At 42.4% G+C, this 20,717-nt stretch overlaps 3 protein-coding genes across 3 annotated transcripts in view; all 3 read left to right on the top strand.

Annotated features, from left to right (window-relative positions):
- The first annotated feature begins 508 nt into the window (after nt 1-508).
- rpain (RPA interacting protein) lies at nt 509-4,413 on the top strand. Its single transcript, XM_087808685.1, has 7 exons — nt 509-660; nt 744-932; nt 2,083-2,155; nt 2,241-2,352; nt 2,457-2,520; nt 2,619-2,759; nt 4,320-4,413. Exons 1-7 carry the CDS (start codon nt 589-591, stop codon nt 4,347-4,349), a joined length of 681 nt encoding a protein of 226 aa, XP_087664811.1. The 5' UTR covers nt 509-588; the 3' UTR covers nt 4,350-4,413.
- A 589-nt stretch (nt 4,414-5,002) lies between these two features.
- Nucleotides 5,003-13,816, top strand: LOC148064661 (26S proteasome non-ATPase regulatory subunit 11A-like). The gene is made up of 13 exons (XM_087808684.1): nt 5,003-5,137; nt 6,555-6,656; nt 7,888-8,084; nt 8,157-8,214; nt 9,155-9,349; nt 9,408-9,552; nt 9,616-9,679; nt 9,792-9,854; nt 11,063-11,188; nt 11,311-11,346; nt 11,404-11,455; nt 11,529-11,672; nt 13,353-13,816. Exons 1-12 carry the CDS (start codon nt 5,047-5,049, stop codon nt 11,669-11,671), a joined length of 1,272 nt encoding a protein of 423 aa, XP_087664810.1. The 5' UTR covers nt 5,003-5,046; the 3' UTR covers nt 11,672; nt 13,353-13,816.
- A 1,855-nt stretch (nt 13,817-15,671) lies between these two features.
- The window catches only part of LOC148064660 (homeobox protein Dlx3b-like), a 6,202-nt gene continuing 1,156 nt past the window's right edge, over nt 15,672-20,717 (top strand). Inside the window, exons 1-2 of the mRNA XM_087809276.1 lie at nt 15,672-15,875; nt 17,956-18,134. Of these exons, the coding sequence (XP_087665402.1) occupies nt 15,710-15,875; nt 17,956-18,134 (345 nt within the window). The 5' untranslated portion in view covers nt 15,672-15,709. The remainder of the gene's footprint in view (nt 15,876-17,955; nt 18,135-20,717) is intronic.

Raw genomic sequence — 20,717 nt, 5'->3', positions numbered from 1 at the left:
TCATTTTTAAATGATTTCCAAAGAATGTAATTTTAATAATCGATTAAAAAAAGCATCCCTCAATAAAGAAATGATTGATTCAAGTATTCGAAATTTAAAATGATAAATTCAACAATTCAATATTCTGATGACACTGAAGTTGTTTTTGTTGTAAATTGAATTAATATTTTTTGGATTATCTCACATATCAGATTTTAAAAAGTACATTAAATATGCAGTGAAACACTGAGAATCGTACTTATTAAATGAGGTAAATAAGTTTAAAACAGCAAAATAATTGTCTGAGTTATAAAGTTATAAAAACAGGCGCACAAACCATAAATCAATAGTTACCACTCGTAAACAAAACGTAAGACGTTTAAAGAACATGACTCGACAAACTCAACATATTCTGTACATTTCAAGTCTTAAATAAATCGAACGCTTATTTGACCTGGTTTCGCGGTACGACTACATTACCCAGCATGCTCTGGACATCTACTTCCTGTTCCACACGTCATAAGTAAAATGCCGCCTCCAGGGAGCTAAACTTCTCGCCTCAGATTGAGTTCTGTTGTGTTTGTGTCAGGTTCCGACCCCGCAGGACAAATGGACCCGCAGCAGCGACACCGCTCGCTCTACAAGGGGACGACGCCGCCCTGGAAGGAAACGTACCGGAAGGTGCTCAAACCAGCGATGCTAACTAGCTTAGCATGCTTGTTGTGGTCAGACGTGTCATTGTTGTTGTTGTTTGTTTTTGACAGCGATGCTTCGACAGGCTCAAGGGCAGCAGGTCGAGGTTGCTGGAGAAATACCGGCAGCTGGGAGACGGTCCTCATGGAAGCTCCGGGGCCTCCATCATCGTGCAGGAGGTGATGGAGGAAGAGTGGTCCTCGCTGCAGGCGGAGGACCTGAGGCTGCCGCCGCTGTGGGGACCAGAGGGGATGGTGGAGGTGAGACTGGATCCATCAGGTTCTCAACACTTGTTGAAGGATATGGCTGGACTCGTAGAGTCAAGTTGGATGAAGTGGAAACACGAGTTTTTGTTTTTCATCTCCTGCTGAAGATCATGGACTAGATAACATGAAGTTAGGTTTAAAGTTTACTTGAATGAAGAAGGATTAAGAAGAACGAACCAAAACCATCGATAAACCAAACATTCGTACATCGATGGCTCCAGAATTAAATTATTAACTTACTCAACAACAAAGTCCTCACAGGATTTCCTTGGTTATAGTTCTCAATTCAAACTTTTTAAACCAACATTTTTTAATTGAATTTAAAAGGATACAAATTAAAAAGAAACTGAACTTTTTGAATGATGTAATTAGAAACTATGTTTTAAAAAAGCATCCATTAATCCATTAAAAAGAAATCATCCCTCAATAAAGAAATGATTGATTCAATTATTCCAAAAAAAATGACTGAATGCTTTATATCTATATATTCTCTCATTTTCTCATGTCGACTAATATTGATCGTTTTCACAGTAATCTGTTCTTTTAATAGACAAAAATGTTTGTTCATTTTAATGTAGCGACTGGAGCCTGGTTGTCTTCGTCTTCTTCCGAAAATAAACTTTTAAAAACATCCAAATACCTTCAAACTGCTCGACTGTAGCGTCTTGAACTGAAGCTCCACATGAGAAGAAAATGAATAAATAAATTCTATATTTTAAGCTTGTTTGTGGCAGACGTTTAAAGAACGACGAGCGATGCAGGCAGGAAGTACTCTGGGTAAGTATGGCTTGAGCTCCAGTCGCTACATTAAAATGAACAAACATTTTTGTCTATAATTCTAAAAAGAACAGATTGCTCTGAAAATTAACAACATTAGTTTACATGAGTGTGAGTAGAAAGCAAGTGACCTATGAACTATGACTTTAAATACAAGGTTTGTTTTTGGTCATGAGATGTTTTCTTATTAATATAATGTTCGACGCTGGACTTGCTGTTCAGACCAACTTGACATAAAATGACTATATTTAAGCTTAATCAAATAACAGTTTGCACTTGAATAATATATTTTTAATTTGTATTATCTTTCTTGAACTCAATGAAAAAAACATCCATTTCTAAACGAGGCGTTTTGTCTTTTTTCCAGACGTTAAGCTTCACTGGAGAAAACGATGACTTGAGAGTTTTTGAGGAGATCCAGCAAGAGCTCGTGTCTGAAGGTAGGACCGGGATTCTCGGGTCATGTACAGATGATGGTACGTAGATATTGAGGAGAGCAACACCTTGATATCTTCTGCGTCACAGAGATGTCCATCATGGAAGAATACGAGAAGAACCTGCAGTTGGAGCAGCAGTACATCTCGTCCGTCGTCGACGGCATGAACGAGTCGTCGGTGATTTGTCCGGCGTGTCACGCGTGAGACTAAGAATGTCATTGTGTTTATTATTGAAAATGTATTTAACCAACACTTTCTAGTGTTTACAAAAACATTCTTAATAAAATGATCTTGTGTCCAACAGGAACCATCTGACCGTCAACAGCCATTTCATCTCCTGCCTCTGTGGACTCTACATCAACACGAAGGTGACCTCAGCACACGATCCATGTTCTGCTCAGAGAACACGGTGTCGTCGGCTCCACTTGCATCTACAGAACTGAAGGTTTCGTTTGATCCGTTCAAGAATCGCGACATCACCGCGGACGTGTTGTGTCGGCTCCTGGAGTCGCGAGTGTCGGAGCACATGGACGAGTGTCTCCAGAACCCGGACTTCTCTGTGACCTCCAACAGCGACGGCAGCAGCGTTCTGCTCATCAGCTGCAAGGTGTTTCAATGAAGCTGGACAAACTTGATTTCATGATCTGATGACTTGATTTCATGATCTGATGACTTGATGTCAATGATCTGATGACTTGATGTCAATGATCTGATGACTTGATGTCATGATCTGATGACTTGATTTCATGATCTGATGACTTGATGTCATGATCTGATGACTTGATGTCATGATCTGATGACTTGATGTCATGATCTGATGACTTGATGTCATGATCTGATGACTTGATGTCATGATCTGATGACTTGATGTCATTATCTGATGACTTGATGTCATGATCTGATGACTTGATGTCATGATCTGATGACTTGATTTCACGATCTGATGACTTGATTTCACGATCTGATGACTTGATGTCATGATCTGATGACTTGATTTCACGATCTGATGACTTGATTTCATGATCTGATGACTTGATTTCATGATCTGATGACTTGATTTCACGATCTGATGACTTGATTTCACGATCTGATGACTTGATTTCACGATCTGATGACTTGATTTCACGATCTGATGACTTGATTTCACGATCTGATGACTTGATTTCATGATCTGATGACTTGATGTCATGATCTGATGACTTGATTTCATGATCTGATGACTTGATGTCAATGATCTGATGACTTGATTTCATGATCTGATGACTTGATGTCATGATCTGATGACTTGATGTCAATGATCTGATGACTTGATTTCATGATCCGATGACTTGATGTCATGATCTGATGACTTGATGTCATGATCTGATGACTTGATGTCATGATCTGATGACTTGATGTCATGATCTGAAGACTTGATTTCATGATCTGATGACTTGATTTCATGATCTGATGACTTGATTTCATGATCTGATGTCATGATCTGATGACTTGATTTCATGATCTGAAGACTTGATGTCATGATCTGATGACTTGATTTCATGATCTGATGACTTGATTTCATGATCTGATGACTTGATTTCATGATCTGATGACTTGATGTCAACGATCTGATGACTTGATTTCATGATCTGATGACTTGATTTCATGATCTGATGACTTGATTTCATGATCTGAAGACTTGATGTCATGATCTGATGACTTGATTTCATGATCCGATGACTTGATTTCATGATCCGATGACTTGATGTCATGATCTGTTGACTTGATTTCATGATCCAATGACTTGATTTCATGATCCGATGACTTGATGTCATGATCTGTTGACTTGATTTCATGATCCAATGACTTGATTTCATGATCCGATGACTTGATGTCATGATCTGTTGACTTGATGTCATGATCTGTTGACTTGATTTCATGATCCGATGACTTGATTTCATGATCCGATGACTTGATTTCATGATCCGATGACTTGATGTCATGATCCGATGACTTGATTTCATGATCCGATGACTTGATTTCATGATCCGATGACTTGATGTCATGATCTGATGACTTGATGTCATGATCTGTTGACTTGATTTCATGATCCGATGACTTGATTTCATGATCCGATGACTTGATGTCATGATCTGATGACTTCTAAAAATATACTTCTGTCTTTCAGGTCTGCGACTATCTCTCCGTCGTCCTTTAACGACCACTGTCAAATATTTTAATTTATTGTTTATGAATAAAGATGATTTTTTTTTTTAAATACATTTGTTTCACTTTCTTTTTTTAAACACTGGTAACACTTCTTGTAACGACTAAACTATAGGTTTTCCATGGAGACTTAAGGAATGTTTACATTTTAAAAGCTCAATGCAGTTCTTCACAGCCCAGGATATTATCAGAAAACACGAGTAAATGAAAACTGTAAATAAATCTGTTAAAATGAACTGATCAATATTGTCTTTTCTGGTTTCTACCTCTTACATTAATCACCGTGGCTTTTCTAAATACAACAAACTATTTACTTCTCAACTCGTGCCGTCTACCATTTAAAAATTCTCATCGAAAATGTAATTTGACAGAAAAGTTTTTTGTTTCTTACGACTATATTAACTCATACACTGAATATAAGATGAAAGCAGTAACTTCACCTTTATTGTGTTTATATAAATATATTTCAGATGGCAACAAAGAAAATACAAATGCAAAGTAATGTCTTTAGGGTTAATTTAACAGGAAACGAAGAATATATATTAAAACTAGTTTTTAATTTTTAGGTCTTTAGGAGTGTTGAACCGATGTAGTTCTATTCGTCGCCTGTCGGTGGCAGTGTTGTTGAGCCCACCTGCGCTGGCCGAGCGGAAAACGACGAAGCAGAGCGGAGAAGCACGAGCGGAAAGATGGCGGCCGCGGCGGTGGCTGAGTTTCAGAGAGCTCAGTCTCTCCTCGGAACAGACCGGGACGCCTCCATCGATATCCTGCACTCTATAGGTGAGACGACGCGTCACACCGTGTCCCGGCGTCTTCTGCCGGGTTGCTGTCACGCGTTCAAAAGGAAAAAGGATGGACTCCGCGGAGCATCTTTGTTGTTAGCATGTTAGCAGCTAAGCTACTTAGCACGCCGCGTCAGTGAGTCAGCAGCAGCAGCAGCAGCAGCTAGCCGGTTAGCTTGGACCCGGTTAGCTTCTCCAGCGTCTCCTCATTCATTTGACAGATGGTTGTGTGTGGATGACATCACTGACGCATCTGCAAACGATTGCAAATGTCAAACATTTGATGAGAAATCGTTCAAGAATAAATCGGGAATGAAGTCGAGATGTTGTCAGGCCGAGCAGATGAATCTTCACTTTATATTGTTCTTCTTTAGAAGCAGATCTGAGTCAAACTTTAATAACATTCAAACTAAAAAACACCATACGTTCCATTGCTAGATTTAAATGTAATGCTTTATTTCACTTCCTACAGCTGTTTCACCATTTTTAAATAAACAAAATATTATAGACTTAAAGATAAGAGTTTGGTTTACTTAGATAAAAACTTTATTGATCCTGTGCAGGTCTCAATAGTTTTTCCAGCAACACAGACGATAGATTCATAAAGAACAATAACAAGTGCAATAAAAATAACAAAGTTCAAGATGACACAAAGTCTAAAGATGAAGAACATAGATCAGAGAAAAATAACAAAGATAAAGATACAAATATTATCATGGAATAATAACGTCATCTTTTCACTTCTGCCCCCAAACTCAGATTTAAACAATCTAATAACACAAGGAATGAATGAGTCCCTGAGTCTATTGGTGTTGCATCATGGGAGTAGCATTGGTGCTCAGCGTGTTCACGGATGACAGTGTTCAGAGGATGATGTTACCAGTGATGGACAGTAGTTTTTCCAGTGACTTCACCAGTGAGTCCATCTTCATTGCAACCAACTAATTCCCTGGTTACAAATAAATAAGATCTTGCAATTAAAAGAAAATGTAACTTAGAGAAAGCCATCAAATGTAAATATAGACTCAAATCATGTAAACGAATCAAATATAATTTTTACACCTGATTCATAAAATAGTTTAATGCTGAGTGGATTCACTTGAGGTTGAAACGTAAACGAAAAAGCAGGAGAAGATTTGACGACTTTAGTTCATGATCGCGGTTTTTAACACATTTTTAATTCTTAGAACGGTCAAATTATTAATGATGGAAACATTACTTTCCCCCAGTACTGTATCAATATTCAACAGCACTGGATCCATTTGCTTTTATTTGTAATGAACCACCAACATGCAAATATTTACCTGATTTTCCTCGTGAGATACAAATATAGATCCGTATGTTTTAACTCAGTAAACGGTTGCTAAGCGTGTCACCACTTTGTTCCTTCAATATGTCGTGTTGTGTGGTTGCAGTGAAGCGGGACGTCCAGGACAGCGATGAGGAAGCCGTGCGTGTTAAAGAGCAGAGCATCCTGGAGCTCGGAGGACTCTTGGCTAAGACTGGTCAGGCTGCAGGTAAACTTGACATTATATTTACTTCTAGACGGACAGGTTTGTTTGGAAGTTCACGATCTTCTAAGAAAACAACTGAGACGAGATGAAAAGTTCTTACGATATGTTGCTTTAACAAAGGAGGTTGAAAGAGACGAGTGACTGGATCACTAGTGTTTGACTAGATCATCAGTGAGTATTACTTGCGGCGCCATAGCAACCGAGCCTAACAAGCTGCGCCGCACAGTTCAGAGACAGACGGAGATGCAAATGACGACGAGACATAGAAGTACAATTTTGATTGGTCAAAGTGCACATTGAAGAAATGCTTGTTTATACAATAAAAAATGATAAATTGTCACATGTTTCTGATGCATATCACACGTGCCAAGATCGCGAAAATATAGTGATCCCTCGTATGTTTCAGGTTTACCTTCTGAAAACACATTAATTGAAACTTCAGCGACAGTTTACTTTCTTACTTGTTTAGTTTAACGTGTATTTGACAACATGTAAGTAAGTAAGTAATATTTATTTATATAGCGCTTTTCCAGACCAGGGTCACAAAGCGCTTAAACAATCCAAACAATATTCAATAAAGTATATACTTTAAAGGTCAAGATTAAACTGATAACACAACAGGAGTTCCAGAAAATCAAGGAAAAGCCTGAACAAATAAAAACGTCTTAAGATGTTTCTTAAAGGAGTCAGTAGATCATCAAGAGCAAAGAGAGAGAAGATCATTCCAAAGCTTAGGAGCAATATTGCCTACGAGATGTCATACCTCGAAACAACCCTCTCAGTAACACTGACCTGAGAAGGTCCGGCAATGCTTTGCCGCCCAGCTACCCGATCACAGCTGACTTGGGACTAGTCTACTTAGACTTAGAATTTAAGTCCAGTGTTGCGTTGCCTTCAATCAGCCGTCACTGAATACAGCATATCAGTGCCTCACAAATAAAGGTTTAAATCATTAACAAATGTTGTTAAAGAGAAACGGACAAGACAAGTAGACAACACAAGGGTTCATATTTAGTTCTGTGTGTCTGTGGGACATGAACCGTGAGGGTCCACTGTATACGCAAGATTTAAACTTAAGTCTGGATTCCTCCATGTTTCTGTGAGATGGACTGTGGATGTCAAAGCTTAAGGCTTAGCTGTTGTGTTGCTGCCGGACTTAAACATACTTCACCAAATGTCTCCAAACATACTCTGGTTTACATACCATAATAGTAAAGGAATGTCTCTCCTGCAGAACTGGGCGGGCTGCTGAAGTACGTCCGGCCCTTCCTCAACTCCATCTCCAAGGCCAAAGCCGCCCGGCTGGTCCGCTCCCTGCTGGACTTGTTCCTGGACATGGAGGCCGCCACGGGTCAGGAGGTGGAGCTGTGCCTGGAGTGCATCGAGTGGGCCAAAGCTGAGAAGAGGACCTTCCTGAGACAGGCGCTGGAGGTGAGACACTGATTCCTGCTTGACTTTATTTTTCTCTGGTTCTAAACGCTGAAGGCGTCTTCGTCTCTTCAGGCTCGTCTCATCTCCTTGTATTTCGACACAAAGTGCTACCCGGAGGCTCTACAACTTGGTGAGTAGGGCTGTGAGAAAATGTCCACACACTTTCATGGTACTTTAGACATTGATAAATAAAATAAATATATTAATTTTCTTTCGTTCAAGTTTATTTTTGTTCATCTTTGTGATGCAATTAAACTTTCAGCCTCTAGAGGAGTCATGTGGTCTGTAAATACTACAACTCCAGAGTCAAGTACTGGACAATACTACACATATATACTTGTTACTACACTATCACAACACCAGAGTCAAGTACTGGACAATACTACACATATATACTTGTCACTACACTATCACAACACCAGAGTCAAGTACTGGACAATACTACACATATATACTTGTTACTACACTATCACAACTCCAGAATCAAATACTGGACAATACTACACATATATACTTGTTACTACACTATCACAACTCCAGAATCAAATACTGGACAATACTACACATATATACTTGTTACTACACTATCACAACACCAGAGTCAAGTACTGGACAATACTACACATATATACTTGTTACTACACTATCACAACTCCAGAGTCAAGTACTGGACAATACTACACATATATCCTTGTTACTACACTATCACAACTCCAGAGTCAAGTACTGGACAATACTACACATATATACTTGTTACTACACTATCACAACACCAGAGTCAAGTACCGGACAATACTACACATATATACTTGTTACTACACTATCACAACACCAGAGTCAAGTACTGGACAATACTACACATATATACTTGTTACTACACTATCACAACACCACAGTCAAGTACTGGACAATACTACACATATATACTTGTTACTACACTATCACAACACCAGAGTCAAGTACTGGACAATACTACACATATATACTTGTTACTACACTCTCACTATATATCGTATCCTTGATACATGTCAACACTCTTGACTATAAAAGCACAAATGTTCCTCTGCCAGAGTCACAGCTCCTGCAGGAGCTGAAGAAAATGGACGACAAGGCTCTGCTGGTGGAGGTGCAGCTGCTGGAGAGTAAGACCTATCACGCCCTCAGTAATCTGCCCAAGGCTCGCGCCGCCCTCACGTCCGCCCGCACCACCGCCAACGCCATCTACTGCCCCCCCAAACTACAAGCAGCTCTGGACATGCAGTCAGGTAGAGAGGACTGGAGCGTTAACCCGTGGTCGTGGGTTTAACTCCCGTGTGTTGGCAGGAATCATCCACGCGGCCGAGGAGAAGGACTGGAAGACGGCCTACTCCTACTTCTACGAGGCCTTCGACGGCTACGACAGCATCGACAGCCCCAGAGCCGTGGTGGCGCTGAAGTACATGCTGCTCTGCAAGATCATGCTCAACCTGTGAGTGTCGGGGTCGTCGTCGTGGCTCTGCTGTCCCTTCTGACCTTTGACCTCTGCTTCCAGGCCAGAAGACGTCCAGGCCATGAGCGGCAGCGGCAAGCTGGCCCTGCGCTACGCTGGCCGACAGGTACGACAACCAGTGGTTTCTAGGGTTGATGATGAATCCGAGAATGCAATGGAAAGCATGAACCTGTAAGTAATGTTTATTTGTGTCTGACCCTCGACCTGCTCCGTTCCAGACGGACTCACTGAAGTGTGTCGCGCTCGCCAGCAAGAACCGCTCGCTCGCAGACTTTGAAAAGGTTGGTTCACTTCAGGACAACTAGATTTAATGAGGTTTAGTTCAGGAAAACGAGATTAAATGAGGTTTAGTTCAGGAAAATGAGATTAAATGAGGTTTAGTTCAGGAAAATGAGATTAAATTAGGTTTATATTAGTTCAGGAAAACGAGATTAAATGAGGTTTAGTTCAGGAAAACGAGATTAAATGAGATTTATATTAGTTCAGGAAAACGAGATTAAATGAGGTTTAGTTCAGGAAAACGAGATTAAATGAGGTTAAATTCATGAAAATTAGATTAAATGAGGTTTAGTTCATGAAAATGAGATTAAATGAGGTTTAGTTCAGGAAAACGATATTATATGAGGTTTAGTTCAGGAAAACGAGATTAAATGAGGTTTAGTTCAGGAAAATGAGATTAAATGAGGTTTATATTAGTTCAGGAAAACGAGATTAAATGAGGTTTAGTTCAGGAAAGCGAGATTAAATGAGGTTTAGTTCAGGAAAACGATATTACATGAGGTTTAGTTCAGGAAAACGAGATTAAATGAGGTTAAATTCATGAAAATGAGATTAAATGAGGGTTAGTTCATGAAAATGAGATTAAATGAGGTTTAGTTCAGGAAAACGATATTACATGAGGTTTAGTTCAGGAAAACGAGATTAAATGAGGTTAAATTCATGAAAATGAGATTAAATGAGGTTTAGTTCAGGAAAACGATATTATATGAGGTTTAGTTCAGGAAAACGAGATTAAATGAGGTTTAGTTCAGGAAAACTAGATTATATGAGGTTTAGTTCATGAAAACGAGATTAATAGAGGTTTGTTCACTTCAGGAAAACGAGATTAAATGTGGTTTAGTTCAGGAAAATGAGAATAATAGAGGTTTGTTCACTTCAGGAAAACGAGATTAAATGTGGTTTAGTTCAGGAAAACGAGATTAAATGAGGTTAAGTTCAGGAAAATGAGAATAATAGAGGTTTGTTCACTTCAGGAAAACGAGATTAAATGTGGTTTAGTTCAGGAAAACAAGATTAAATGAGGTTTAGTTCATGACAACGAGATTAAATGAGGTTTGTTCACTTCAGGAAAACGAGATTAAATGAGGTTTAGTTCATGGGTTGAGTTGCTCATCTACAGTATATGCGAGGACGCCCCCTAGTGGAGACAAACGTCCCCACACACAAGTGTTTCTAAGATCTAGTGAAGTGACGTCTCTGGTCTCTGCAGGCGTTGACCGAATACAAGGGCGAGCTCCGGGACGACCCCATCATCAACACACATCTCAAGAAGCTGTACGACAACCTGCTGGAGAAGAACCTCCTCCGGGTCATCGAACCCTTCTCCCGCGTCCAGGTAGCATGTTCACCTCCGACCCCGGAGAGACGACGCCTCTCACATCTGCTCCGTCGTATCGGTGTCGCCACCTAGTGGACGTGTCAACGACATGTTCTCTAATCTCCCTCTCTCTCCGTCAGATCGCTCACATCTCCTCCCTCATCAAACTCTGCAAGGTAACCTCATCTCTCAGACGTGTGTAGACGTGTGTTGACAGACGCTTGTGTTGCCAGGGCGACGTGGAGAGGAAGCTGTCGCAGATGATCCTGGACGAGAAGTTCCACGGTGTGTGTGTGTGTGTGTGTGTGTGTGTGTGTGTCTCTGGAGGACCCACAGACTCTGAGCTCTTGTGCTTCAGGCATCCTGGACCAGGGCGAGGGCGTCCTGATCGTCTTCGAGCAGCCGGTGGTGGACAAGACGTACGAGGCGGCGCTGGAGACGATACACAACATGAGCAAAGTGGTGGACTCGCTCTACAACAAGGCCAAGAAGCTGTCATAAGGTGAGTGGTGTCGGATCAGAACACGCGTCTGAGAGTGTCACTGTGACATCATCGTAACGAGGTACTGACCACTGCCGGCTGTCGACACACTTGAATATAGTTTCACGAGCCTGTGACGTCAGAGTTATATTATGGTTTGTATTTCAATAAGGTGTGTATACAATTGTGGTTTGATTGACAGTACATTTGATACTTTTAAACGGGGTTTAAAGGCTTGACTCTAAGGTACACACATGTATTCAATATATAATTTCACATTTAAAGAGGGATTAGCGTCACATTCTTCCTTATGATTCAAAAATAAACTGTTATATATTCACGTATCAGAAGAAAACATGAGGCTCTCCTGTTGGTTGTGTGTCAGCGTTTGTTGTGTGTCAGCGTTGGTTGTGTGTCTGTGTGAGCGTCGGTTGTGTGTCTGTGTGAACATCGGTTGTGTGTCAGCGTTTGTTGTGTGTCAGCGTTGGTTGTGTGTGTGCATTGGTTGTGTGTCAGTGTTTGTTGTGTGTCAGCGTTTGTTGTGTGTCAGCGTTTGTTGTGTGTCAGCGTTGGTTGTGTGTCAGTGTTTGTTGTGTGTCAGCGTTGGTTGTGTGTCAGCGTTGGTTGTGTGTCAGTGTTTGTTGTGTGTCAGCGTTGGTTGTGTGTCAGTGTTTGTTGTGTCAGCGTTGGTTGTGTGTCAGTATTTGTTGTGTGTCAGCGTTTGTTGTGTGTCAGCGTTGGTTGTGTGTCAGTGTTTGTTGTGTGTCAGCATTGGTTGTGTGTCAGTGTTTTTTGTGTGTCAGTGTTTGTTGTGTGTCAGCGTTGGTTGTGTGTCAGCGTTGGTTGTGTGTCAGTGTTTTGTGTCAGCGTTTTGTGTCAGCGTTGGTTGTGTGTCAGTGTTTGTTGTGTGTCAGTGTTTGTTGTGTGTCAGTGTTTGTTGTGTGTCAGCGTTTGTTGTGTGTCAGCGTTGGTTGTGTGTCAGCGTTTGTTGTGTGTCAGTGTTTGTTGTGTGTCAGCGTTTGTTGTGTGTCAGTGTTTGTTGTGTGTCAGTGTTTGTTGTGTGTCAGTGTTTGTTGTGTGTCAGCGTTTGTTGTGTGTCAGTGTTTGTTGTGTGTCAGCGTTGGTTGTGTGTCAGCGTTGGTTGTGTGTCAGCGTTTGTTGTGTCAGCGTTGATTGTGTGTCAGCGTCGGTTGTGTGTCGGCATTGGTTGTGTGTCAGCATTGGTTGTGTGTCAGTGTTTGTTGTGTGTCAGCGTTTGTTGTGTGTCAGCATCGGTTGTGTGTCAGCATCGGTTGTGTGTCAGCATTGGTTGTGTGTCAGTGTTTGTTGTGTGTCAGTGTTTGTTGTGTGTCAGTGTTTGTTGTGTGGGAGCGTTCGTTTTCGGAGCGTTCGTTGTGTGTCAGCGTTTGTTGTGTGTGAGCGTTCGTTGTGTGTGAGCGTTCGTTGTGTGTGAGCGTCGGTTGTGTGTGAGCGTCGGTTGTGTGTCAGCATTGGTTGTGTGTCAGTGTTTGTTGTGTGTGAGCGTTCGTTGTGTGGCAGCGCTGGTTGTGTGTCCATATTTAAAACACTGCATCAATAACGTATGTTTTACAAACGTGTGCGACCATAGCTTCCTGCAGCAACACATTAGGCAGGTGGTCATAATGTTCTGGTCTTCTGAAGTAAACTCAGGAGGTTCTGATTCTAAAGTTGTCTCTGCAGGGTCAGAACCGCCCGGTCCACTTCGGTCTCGCCACAGCCCGGGACGGACGAGGGCGGAGTCGGTTCCACTGGAGCCGCCCACGAACACAGGAAGGACCCACGCCCCCCCCCCCCTCCCTCACCCGTCCCTCCCCCCTCTGGACTCGCACAGTGCTCCCCCTTGTGGACCAATCCAGGCACTGCGCCCCCCTGCAGCGCCGGCGTCAGGGACTCTTGTAAATATGGAAGTTATTCTGTCGTTAATGAAGTCTTTAGAGACTCGAGGGCGAGACGCTGACTTGTCCCCCTCAAGGCATTCTGGGAGTCGTGGACAGGAAGTCCACACGGGACCACACGACGACGACCTCCGACCCCACACTTGTATAGAAGTATGAAGATGTTACTCTTTTGATAAACTAACGAGAAGAGACGACGTCTCTGAGCGTTTGTGGAGAAACATCAACTAATAAAACATGAACCTGCGACTCTTTGTTTGTTACTAGTTTTGACAACATTGTGTCTGAATGACTCGTTCCATCTGGATCCACTAATAATTTGAAGGTTTGTCTGGGGCAGAAGGAGCCACTGGAAAGCTGGGGCCATCAACATGGTGATGATTCCTGGAAGAGATGAATTTATGAAAAGTTCTTTGTTTCTGTTTAGTTTTGATTCTTATTCTGTTTTAATTGATTTTGATTTTCTCTACATTTGCCTTCTTTGGATCAGAACTTTATTATAGTAGTTGAAATAGACTAGTACACTGTTCTGGCTCTGGACTCCTCTCACACCAGGTTCTGGTTCTGGACTCCTTTGACACCAGGAGGTTCTGGTTCTGGACTCCTCTCACACCAGGTTCTGGTTCTGGACTCCTTTGACACCAGGAGGTTCTGGTTCTAGACTCCTCACACCAGGTTCTGGTTCTGGACTCCTTTGACACCAGGAGGTTCTGGTTCTAGACTCCTCACACCAGGTTCTGGTTCTGGACTCCTTTGACACCAGGAGGTTCTGGTTCTAGACTCCTCACACCAGGTTCTGGTTCTGGACTCCTCTGACAACAGGAGGTTCTGGTTCTGGACTCCTCTGACAACAGGAGGTTCTGGTTCTGGACTCCTTTCACACAAGGAGGTTCTGGTTCTGGACTCCTCTCACACCAGGAGGTTCTGGTTCTGGACTCCTCTGACACCAGGAGGTTCTGGTTCTGGACTCTTCTCACACCAGGAGGTTCTGGTTCAGGACTCCTCTGACACCAGGTTCTGGTTCTGGACTCCTTTCACACAAGGAGGTTCTGGTTCTGGACTCCTTTGACACCAGGAGGGTCTGGTTCTGGACTCCTCTCACACCAGGAGGTTCTGGTTCTGGACTCCTCTCACACCAGGAGGTTCTGGTTCTGCACTCCTCTGACACAAGGAGGTTCTGGTTCTGGACTCCTCTGACTCCAGGAGGTTATGGTTCTAGACTCCTCACACCAGGTTCTGGTTCTGGACTCCTTTGACACCAGGTTCTGGTTCAGGACTCCTGTCACACCAAGAGGTTCTGGTTCTGGAGTCCTCTCACACCAGGTTCTGGTTCTGGACTCCTCTCACACCAGGTTCTGGTTCTGGACTCCTTTGACACCAGGAGGTTCTGGTTCTGGAATCCTCTGACAACGGGGGGTTCTGGTTCTGGACTCATCTGACACAAGGAGGTTCTGGTTCTGGACTCCTCTGACTCCAGGAGGTTCTGGTTCTAGACTCCTCTCACACCAGGTTCTGGTTCTGGACTCCTTTGACACCAGGTTCTGGTTCTGGACTCCTCTCAGACCAGGTTCTAGTTCTGGACTCCTCTGACACCAGGAGGTTCTAGTTCTAGACTCCTCTCATACCAGGTTCTGGTTCTGGACTCATCTGACACCAGTTTCTGGTTCTGGACTCCTCAGACAAAGGAGGTTCTGGTTCTGGACTCCTCTGACACCAGGAGGTTCTGGTTCTGGACTCCTCTGACACCAGGAGGTTCTGGTTCTGGACTCCTCTGACACCAGGAGGTTCTGGTTCTGGACTCCTCTGACACCAGGAGGTTCTGGTTCTGGACTCCTCTCACAAGGAGGTTCTGGGCTCCTCTCCCTCCCTCCTGCTCCAAACACGGAGCTGGTGTTTGGTTCCGATGGTTTCTGCGGGCCCAGTCTGGAGTCAGACCGGCGACTGTGTTGCTCGAGGGCAGCGTCAGCAGCCAATGAGCGCGCGAGCTCGGCGCGCCCTGTAATTAGGCGCGTGGGTTGGGCCGCCACCGTGGAGCGTCCCGCGCGGCTCCCGGAGCTTCAGTCGCCCGCAGACATGAACCGACGCCCGTCCCTGGACCCGGAGGACCAGAAGCCCGTCCTGAGCTCCAGGCTCTCGCCGGACATGGCGTCATCGCCCGCGGACTTCTACGCGCACGACGTGTACGCGCCGCAGCAGCAGCAGCAGCTCCACCCGTACAACTACCACTGGAACGTCCCGGGAGTCTACGCGGCGGTGCCCAAGACCGAGTACCCGTACCAGGGCTACCAGAGCCTGGCGCACCAGCCCGGTGAGTGTGACCATGATACTGAGACTCACCTGAGACTCACCTGAGACTCACCTGAGACTCACCTGAAGAACCCGCGGCTCAAAATACAAGTTGAAAAAAACTCGAAAATGATTAAATTAAATTAAATTAAATGAGTCGTGACGTCACAGCATCTTTATATTTATTTACATTAATTTGATAAAAAAACTTACTTTAACTTCACACTTAAAAAACACTTAAGTGATGGTCTGAGGTTCGAATCCCTCCAGAGAACGTGAAGCAGAGTCTGATCGATTGTTGATGTCTGGATGAAGGAGGTTCAGGTCCACGTGGACGGGTCTTCGTGGGTCCACTTGGACCTGAACTCTGGTGGCCCCGGGTCAAAGTTCATGGTTTGGTTCGAGTCCCATCGTTTTCCCATCTTTTTATCTGTGATCGTTTAATCATCCTGAGGCCCTCGACACACTCGCTAAAACATGCTTTTTAGTCGAATCAATATTTACTTCCGATCAAAGAATTCTCTGAGAATATCAGGAAAGTAATGCAGTACTGCAGTAATACTGGGAGTATTTGCAGTTCAATCCTGGCACCAGTTGCTACTGAAGAAGCCGTTCTTTCAGTGGTTGCAGTAGAATGTATAGTATTCAACGCAGAACGTGTTACGTAGTTTGTCTGATGTAGTGTTTGTTGTAGTTTTTGTTGTGTGTGTTGTAGTATTTATTTAGTCTGTTGTAGTATTTGTTGTGCTTGTTGTAGTATTTGTTGTAGCATTTGTTTAGTCTGTTGTAGCATTTGTTTAGTCTGTTGTAGTATTTGTTTAGTCTGTTGTAGTATTTGTTGAAGTATGTGTTGTGTTTGTTGTAGTATTTGTTTAGTCTGTTGTAGTATTTGTTGGATCTCATGTATTATTTGTTGTTTTGTTGTAGTATTTGTTGTGTCTCTTGTAGTATTTGTCGTGTCTCATGTACTATTTGTTGTGTTGTTGTAGTATTTGTTGTGTTTGTTTAAGTATTTCTTTGGCTGTTGTAGTATTTGTTTAGTCTGTGGTAGTATTTGTTGTAGTATTTGTTTAGTCTGTTGTAGTATGTGTTGTGTTTGTTTTAATATTTGTTTAGTCTGTTATAGTATTTGTTGGGTCTCATGTATTATTTGTTGTGTTTGTTGTAGTATTTTTGTGTCTCATGTAGTATTTGTTGTGTTTGTTGTAGTATTTGTTGTGTTTGTTTAAGTATTTTTTGGCTGTTTAAGTATCTTTTGGCTGTTTAAGTATTTGTTTTGTCTGTTGTAGTATTTGTTGTTTGTTTAAGTATTTGTTTGGCTGTTTAAGTTTTTGTTTTGTCTGTGGTAGTATTTGTTGTGTTTGTTTAAATATTTGTTGTGTCTTATCTAGTATTTGTTGTGTTTGTTGTAGTATTTGTGGAGATAAAAGTACTTTATATATTTGTAGTGTTTAATTGAATACACAGTACTGGTGTTGAGTTGAGTATTGTGATTGATTTTGCAGTATTTGTTTCAGTAGTATTACTTCTACTAGTGCTGGCAGCAACAGTTGGCGTCAGTTGTAGTATTAGTAGATATCTTGAATGTAGTCCTGTAAGCAGTAGAATCTCTCCGTGTGCAGTACTGTGACGACCACGATGCAGTTACAGCTGATACTGCACAAGTATTAGTAGAACCCGCCCGACGAGTACTCGGCGCCGCAGACATTCCAGTTGGGAGTCGACGGCGCCCGAAGCCACAGTCAGGTGTCACGACACGTCAGTCAGGTGTCACGACACGTCAGTCAGGTGTCACGACACGTCAGTCCAGTGTCACGACATGTCAGCCGCGACCTTTCCACTCGCCGGCGTATCACGCGAGGCTCCGCCCACTCACGCCGTGACTGACAGGGAGCTACTTCGATCGTTCGGTGGGTTTTGACGCCGCAGTACCTCGCGGCGCCAGCAGGGGCGAGGGCTGAAAGCGCTGCAGACGGAGGTGAAGGACTTGAAACGCTCCGAGGCTCCGCCCTCGGTGCCGCGGGAACCGGCCGCGACCACAATTACAAGCCGGCGCCGGAATGTGCAGTTATTCCTGGAGCGTCATTGTTGTTCTCGTGCAGGGAAGGACGAGCCCGAGGTCCGCCTGGTCAACGGGAAGCCCAAGAAGATCCGCAAGCCTCGGACCATCTACTCCAGCTACCAGCTCGCCGTCCTGCAGAGACGCTTCCAGTCGGCGCAGTACCTGGCGCTGCCTGAGCGCGCCGAGCTGGCGGCGCAGCTGGGCCTGACGCAGACGCAGGTACTAGTACTTCTGACTCGTGTACTACTGATGGTCACGTGATCGACTGCTCTGGTCTGAACCAGACGTTCGTACTTTCACTCGCTCTCAGACGACGACTGGATTGAAAAGATGACATCACTTCCTGTAGAAGAGCACTTCCTGTCCCCAGAGGATAGTTGTGAAGGTTAAACCTGGTCGTCGTTAGGAGCCTGAGAAAATATTGACGTGCTTGAATATCACAGTATTTTCTAAACGATACTGTTTTGATCCAAAACTATTTGGGTTTTTGTGGTTTGTTTAATTTTTATCAGTTATTTTATTTTTTTTAAATAAAATACAAATATTTATTTATTTAAAATAAACAACAAATATTCACGTCGTTAGTTCATGTTTGTGTTGCAAACAAACTTCCTGCCTCTAGATGGCAGCAGTCCTCCGCAGCTAAAGGAAGAATGATGACTGAGGACGACAGGATACAGTATATAATATATAGTATATATATATCCTTGTTACTACACTATCACAACACCAGACTCAAGTACTGGACAATACTACACATATATACTTGTAACTACACTATCACAACAACAAAGTCAAGTACTGGACAATACTACACATATATACTTGTTACTACAATATCACAACACGAGAGTCGAGTACTGGACAATACTACACATATATATGCTTGTTACTACACTATCACAACACCAGAGTCAAGTACTGGACAATACTACACATATATATGCTTGTTACTACACTATCACAACACCAGAGTCAAGTACTGGACAATACTACACATATATACTTGTTACTACACTATCACAACACCAGAGTCAAGTACTGGACAATACTACACATATATCCTTGTTACTACACTATCACAACACCAGAGTCGAGTATTGGACAACACTACACATATATCCTTGTTACTACACTATCACAACACCAGAGTCGAGTACTGGACAATACTACACATATATACTTGTCACTACACTATCACAACACCAGACTCAAGTACTGGACAATACTACACATATATACTTGTAACTACACTATCACAACACCAGAGTCAAGTACTGGACAATACTACACATATATACTTGTTACTACACTATCACAACAACAAAGTCAAGTACTGGACAATACTACACATATATACTTGTTACTACTATATCACAACACCAGAGTCAAGTACTGGACAATACTACACATATATCCTTGTTACTACACTATCACAACACCAGAGTCGAGTACTGGACAATACTGCACATATATACTTGTTACTACACTATCACAACACCAGAGTCAAGTACTGGACAATACTACACATATATATGCTTGTTACTACACTATCACAACACCAGAGTCAAGTACTGGACAATACTACACGTATATACTTGTTACTACACTATCACAACACCAGAGTCGAGTACTGGACAATACTACACATATATACTTGTCACTACACTATCACAACACCAGAGTCAAGTACTGGACAATACTACACATATATACTTGTTACTATACTATCACAACACCAGAGTCAAGTACTGGACAATACTACACATATATCCTTGTTACTACACTATCACAACACCAGAGTCGAGTACTGGACAATACTACACATATATATGCTTGTTACTACACTATCACAACACCAGAGTCAAGTACTGGACAATACTACACGTATATACTTGTAACTACACTATCACAACACCAGAGTCGAGTACTGGACAATACTACACATATATACTTGTCACTACACTATCACAACACCAGAGTCAAGTACTGGACAATACTACACGTATATACTTGTAACTACACTATCACAACACCAGAGTCGAGTACTGGACAATACTACACATATATACTTGTTACTACACTATCACAACACCAGAGTCAAGTACTGGACAATACTACACATATATCCTTGTTACTATACTATCACAACACCAGAGTCAAGTACTGGACAATACTACACATATATCCTTGTTACTACACTATCACAACACCAGAGTCAAGTACTGGACAATACTACACATATATACTTGTCACTACACTATCACAACACCAGAGTCAAGTACTGGACAATACTACACATATATACTTGTCACTACACTATCACAACACCAGAGTCAAGTACTGGACAATACTACACATATATCCTTGTCACTACACTATCACAACACCAGAGTCGAGTACTGGACAATATTACACATATATACTTGTTACTACACTATCACAACACCAGAGTCAAGAACTCAACAATACTGCACATATATACTTGTTACTACACTATCACAACACCAGAGTCAAGTACTGGACAATACTACACATATATCCTTGTTACTACACTATCACAACACCAGAGTCAAGTACTGGACAATACTACACATATATACTTGTCACTAAACTATCACAACACCAGAGTCAAGTACTGGACAATACTACACATATATACTTGTTACTACACTATCACAACACCAGAGTCAAGAACTCAACAATACTACACATATATACTTGTTACTACACTATCACAACACCAGAGTCGAGTACTGGACAATACTACACATATATACTTGTTACTACACTATCACAACA

This window comes from Callionymus lyra, chromosome 15 (genome assembly GCF_982586985.1).
Source record: "Callionymus lyra chromosome 15, fCalLyr1.hap1.1, whole genome shotgun sequence".
Taxonomy (NCBI): domain Eukaryota; kingdom Metazoa; phylum Chordata; class Actinopteri; order Syngnathiformes; family Callionymidae; genus Callionymus; species Callionymus lyra.
This window is presented reverse-complemented; position numbering and strand designations above follow the sequence as displayed.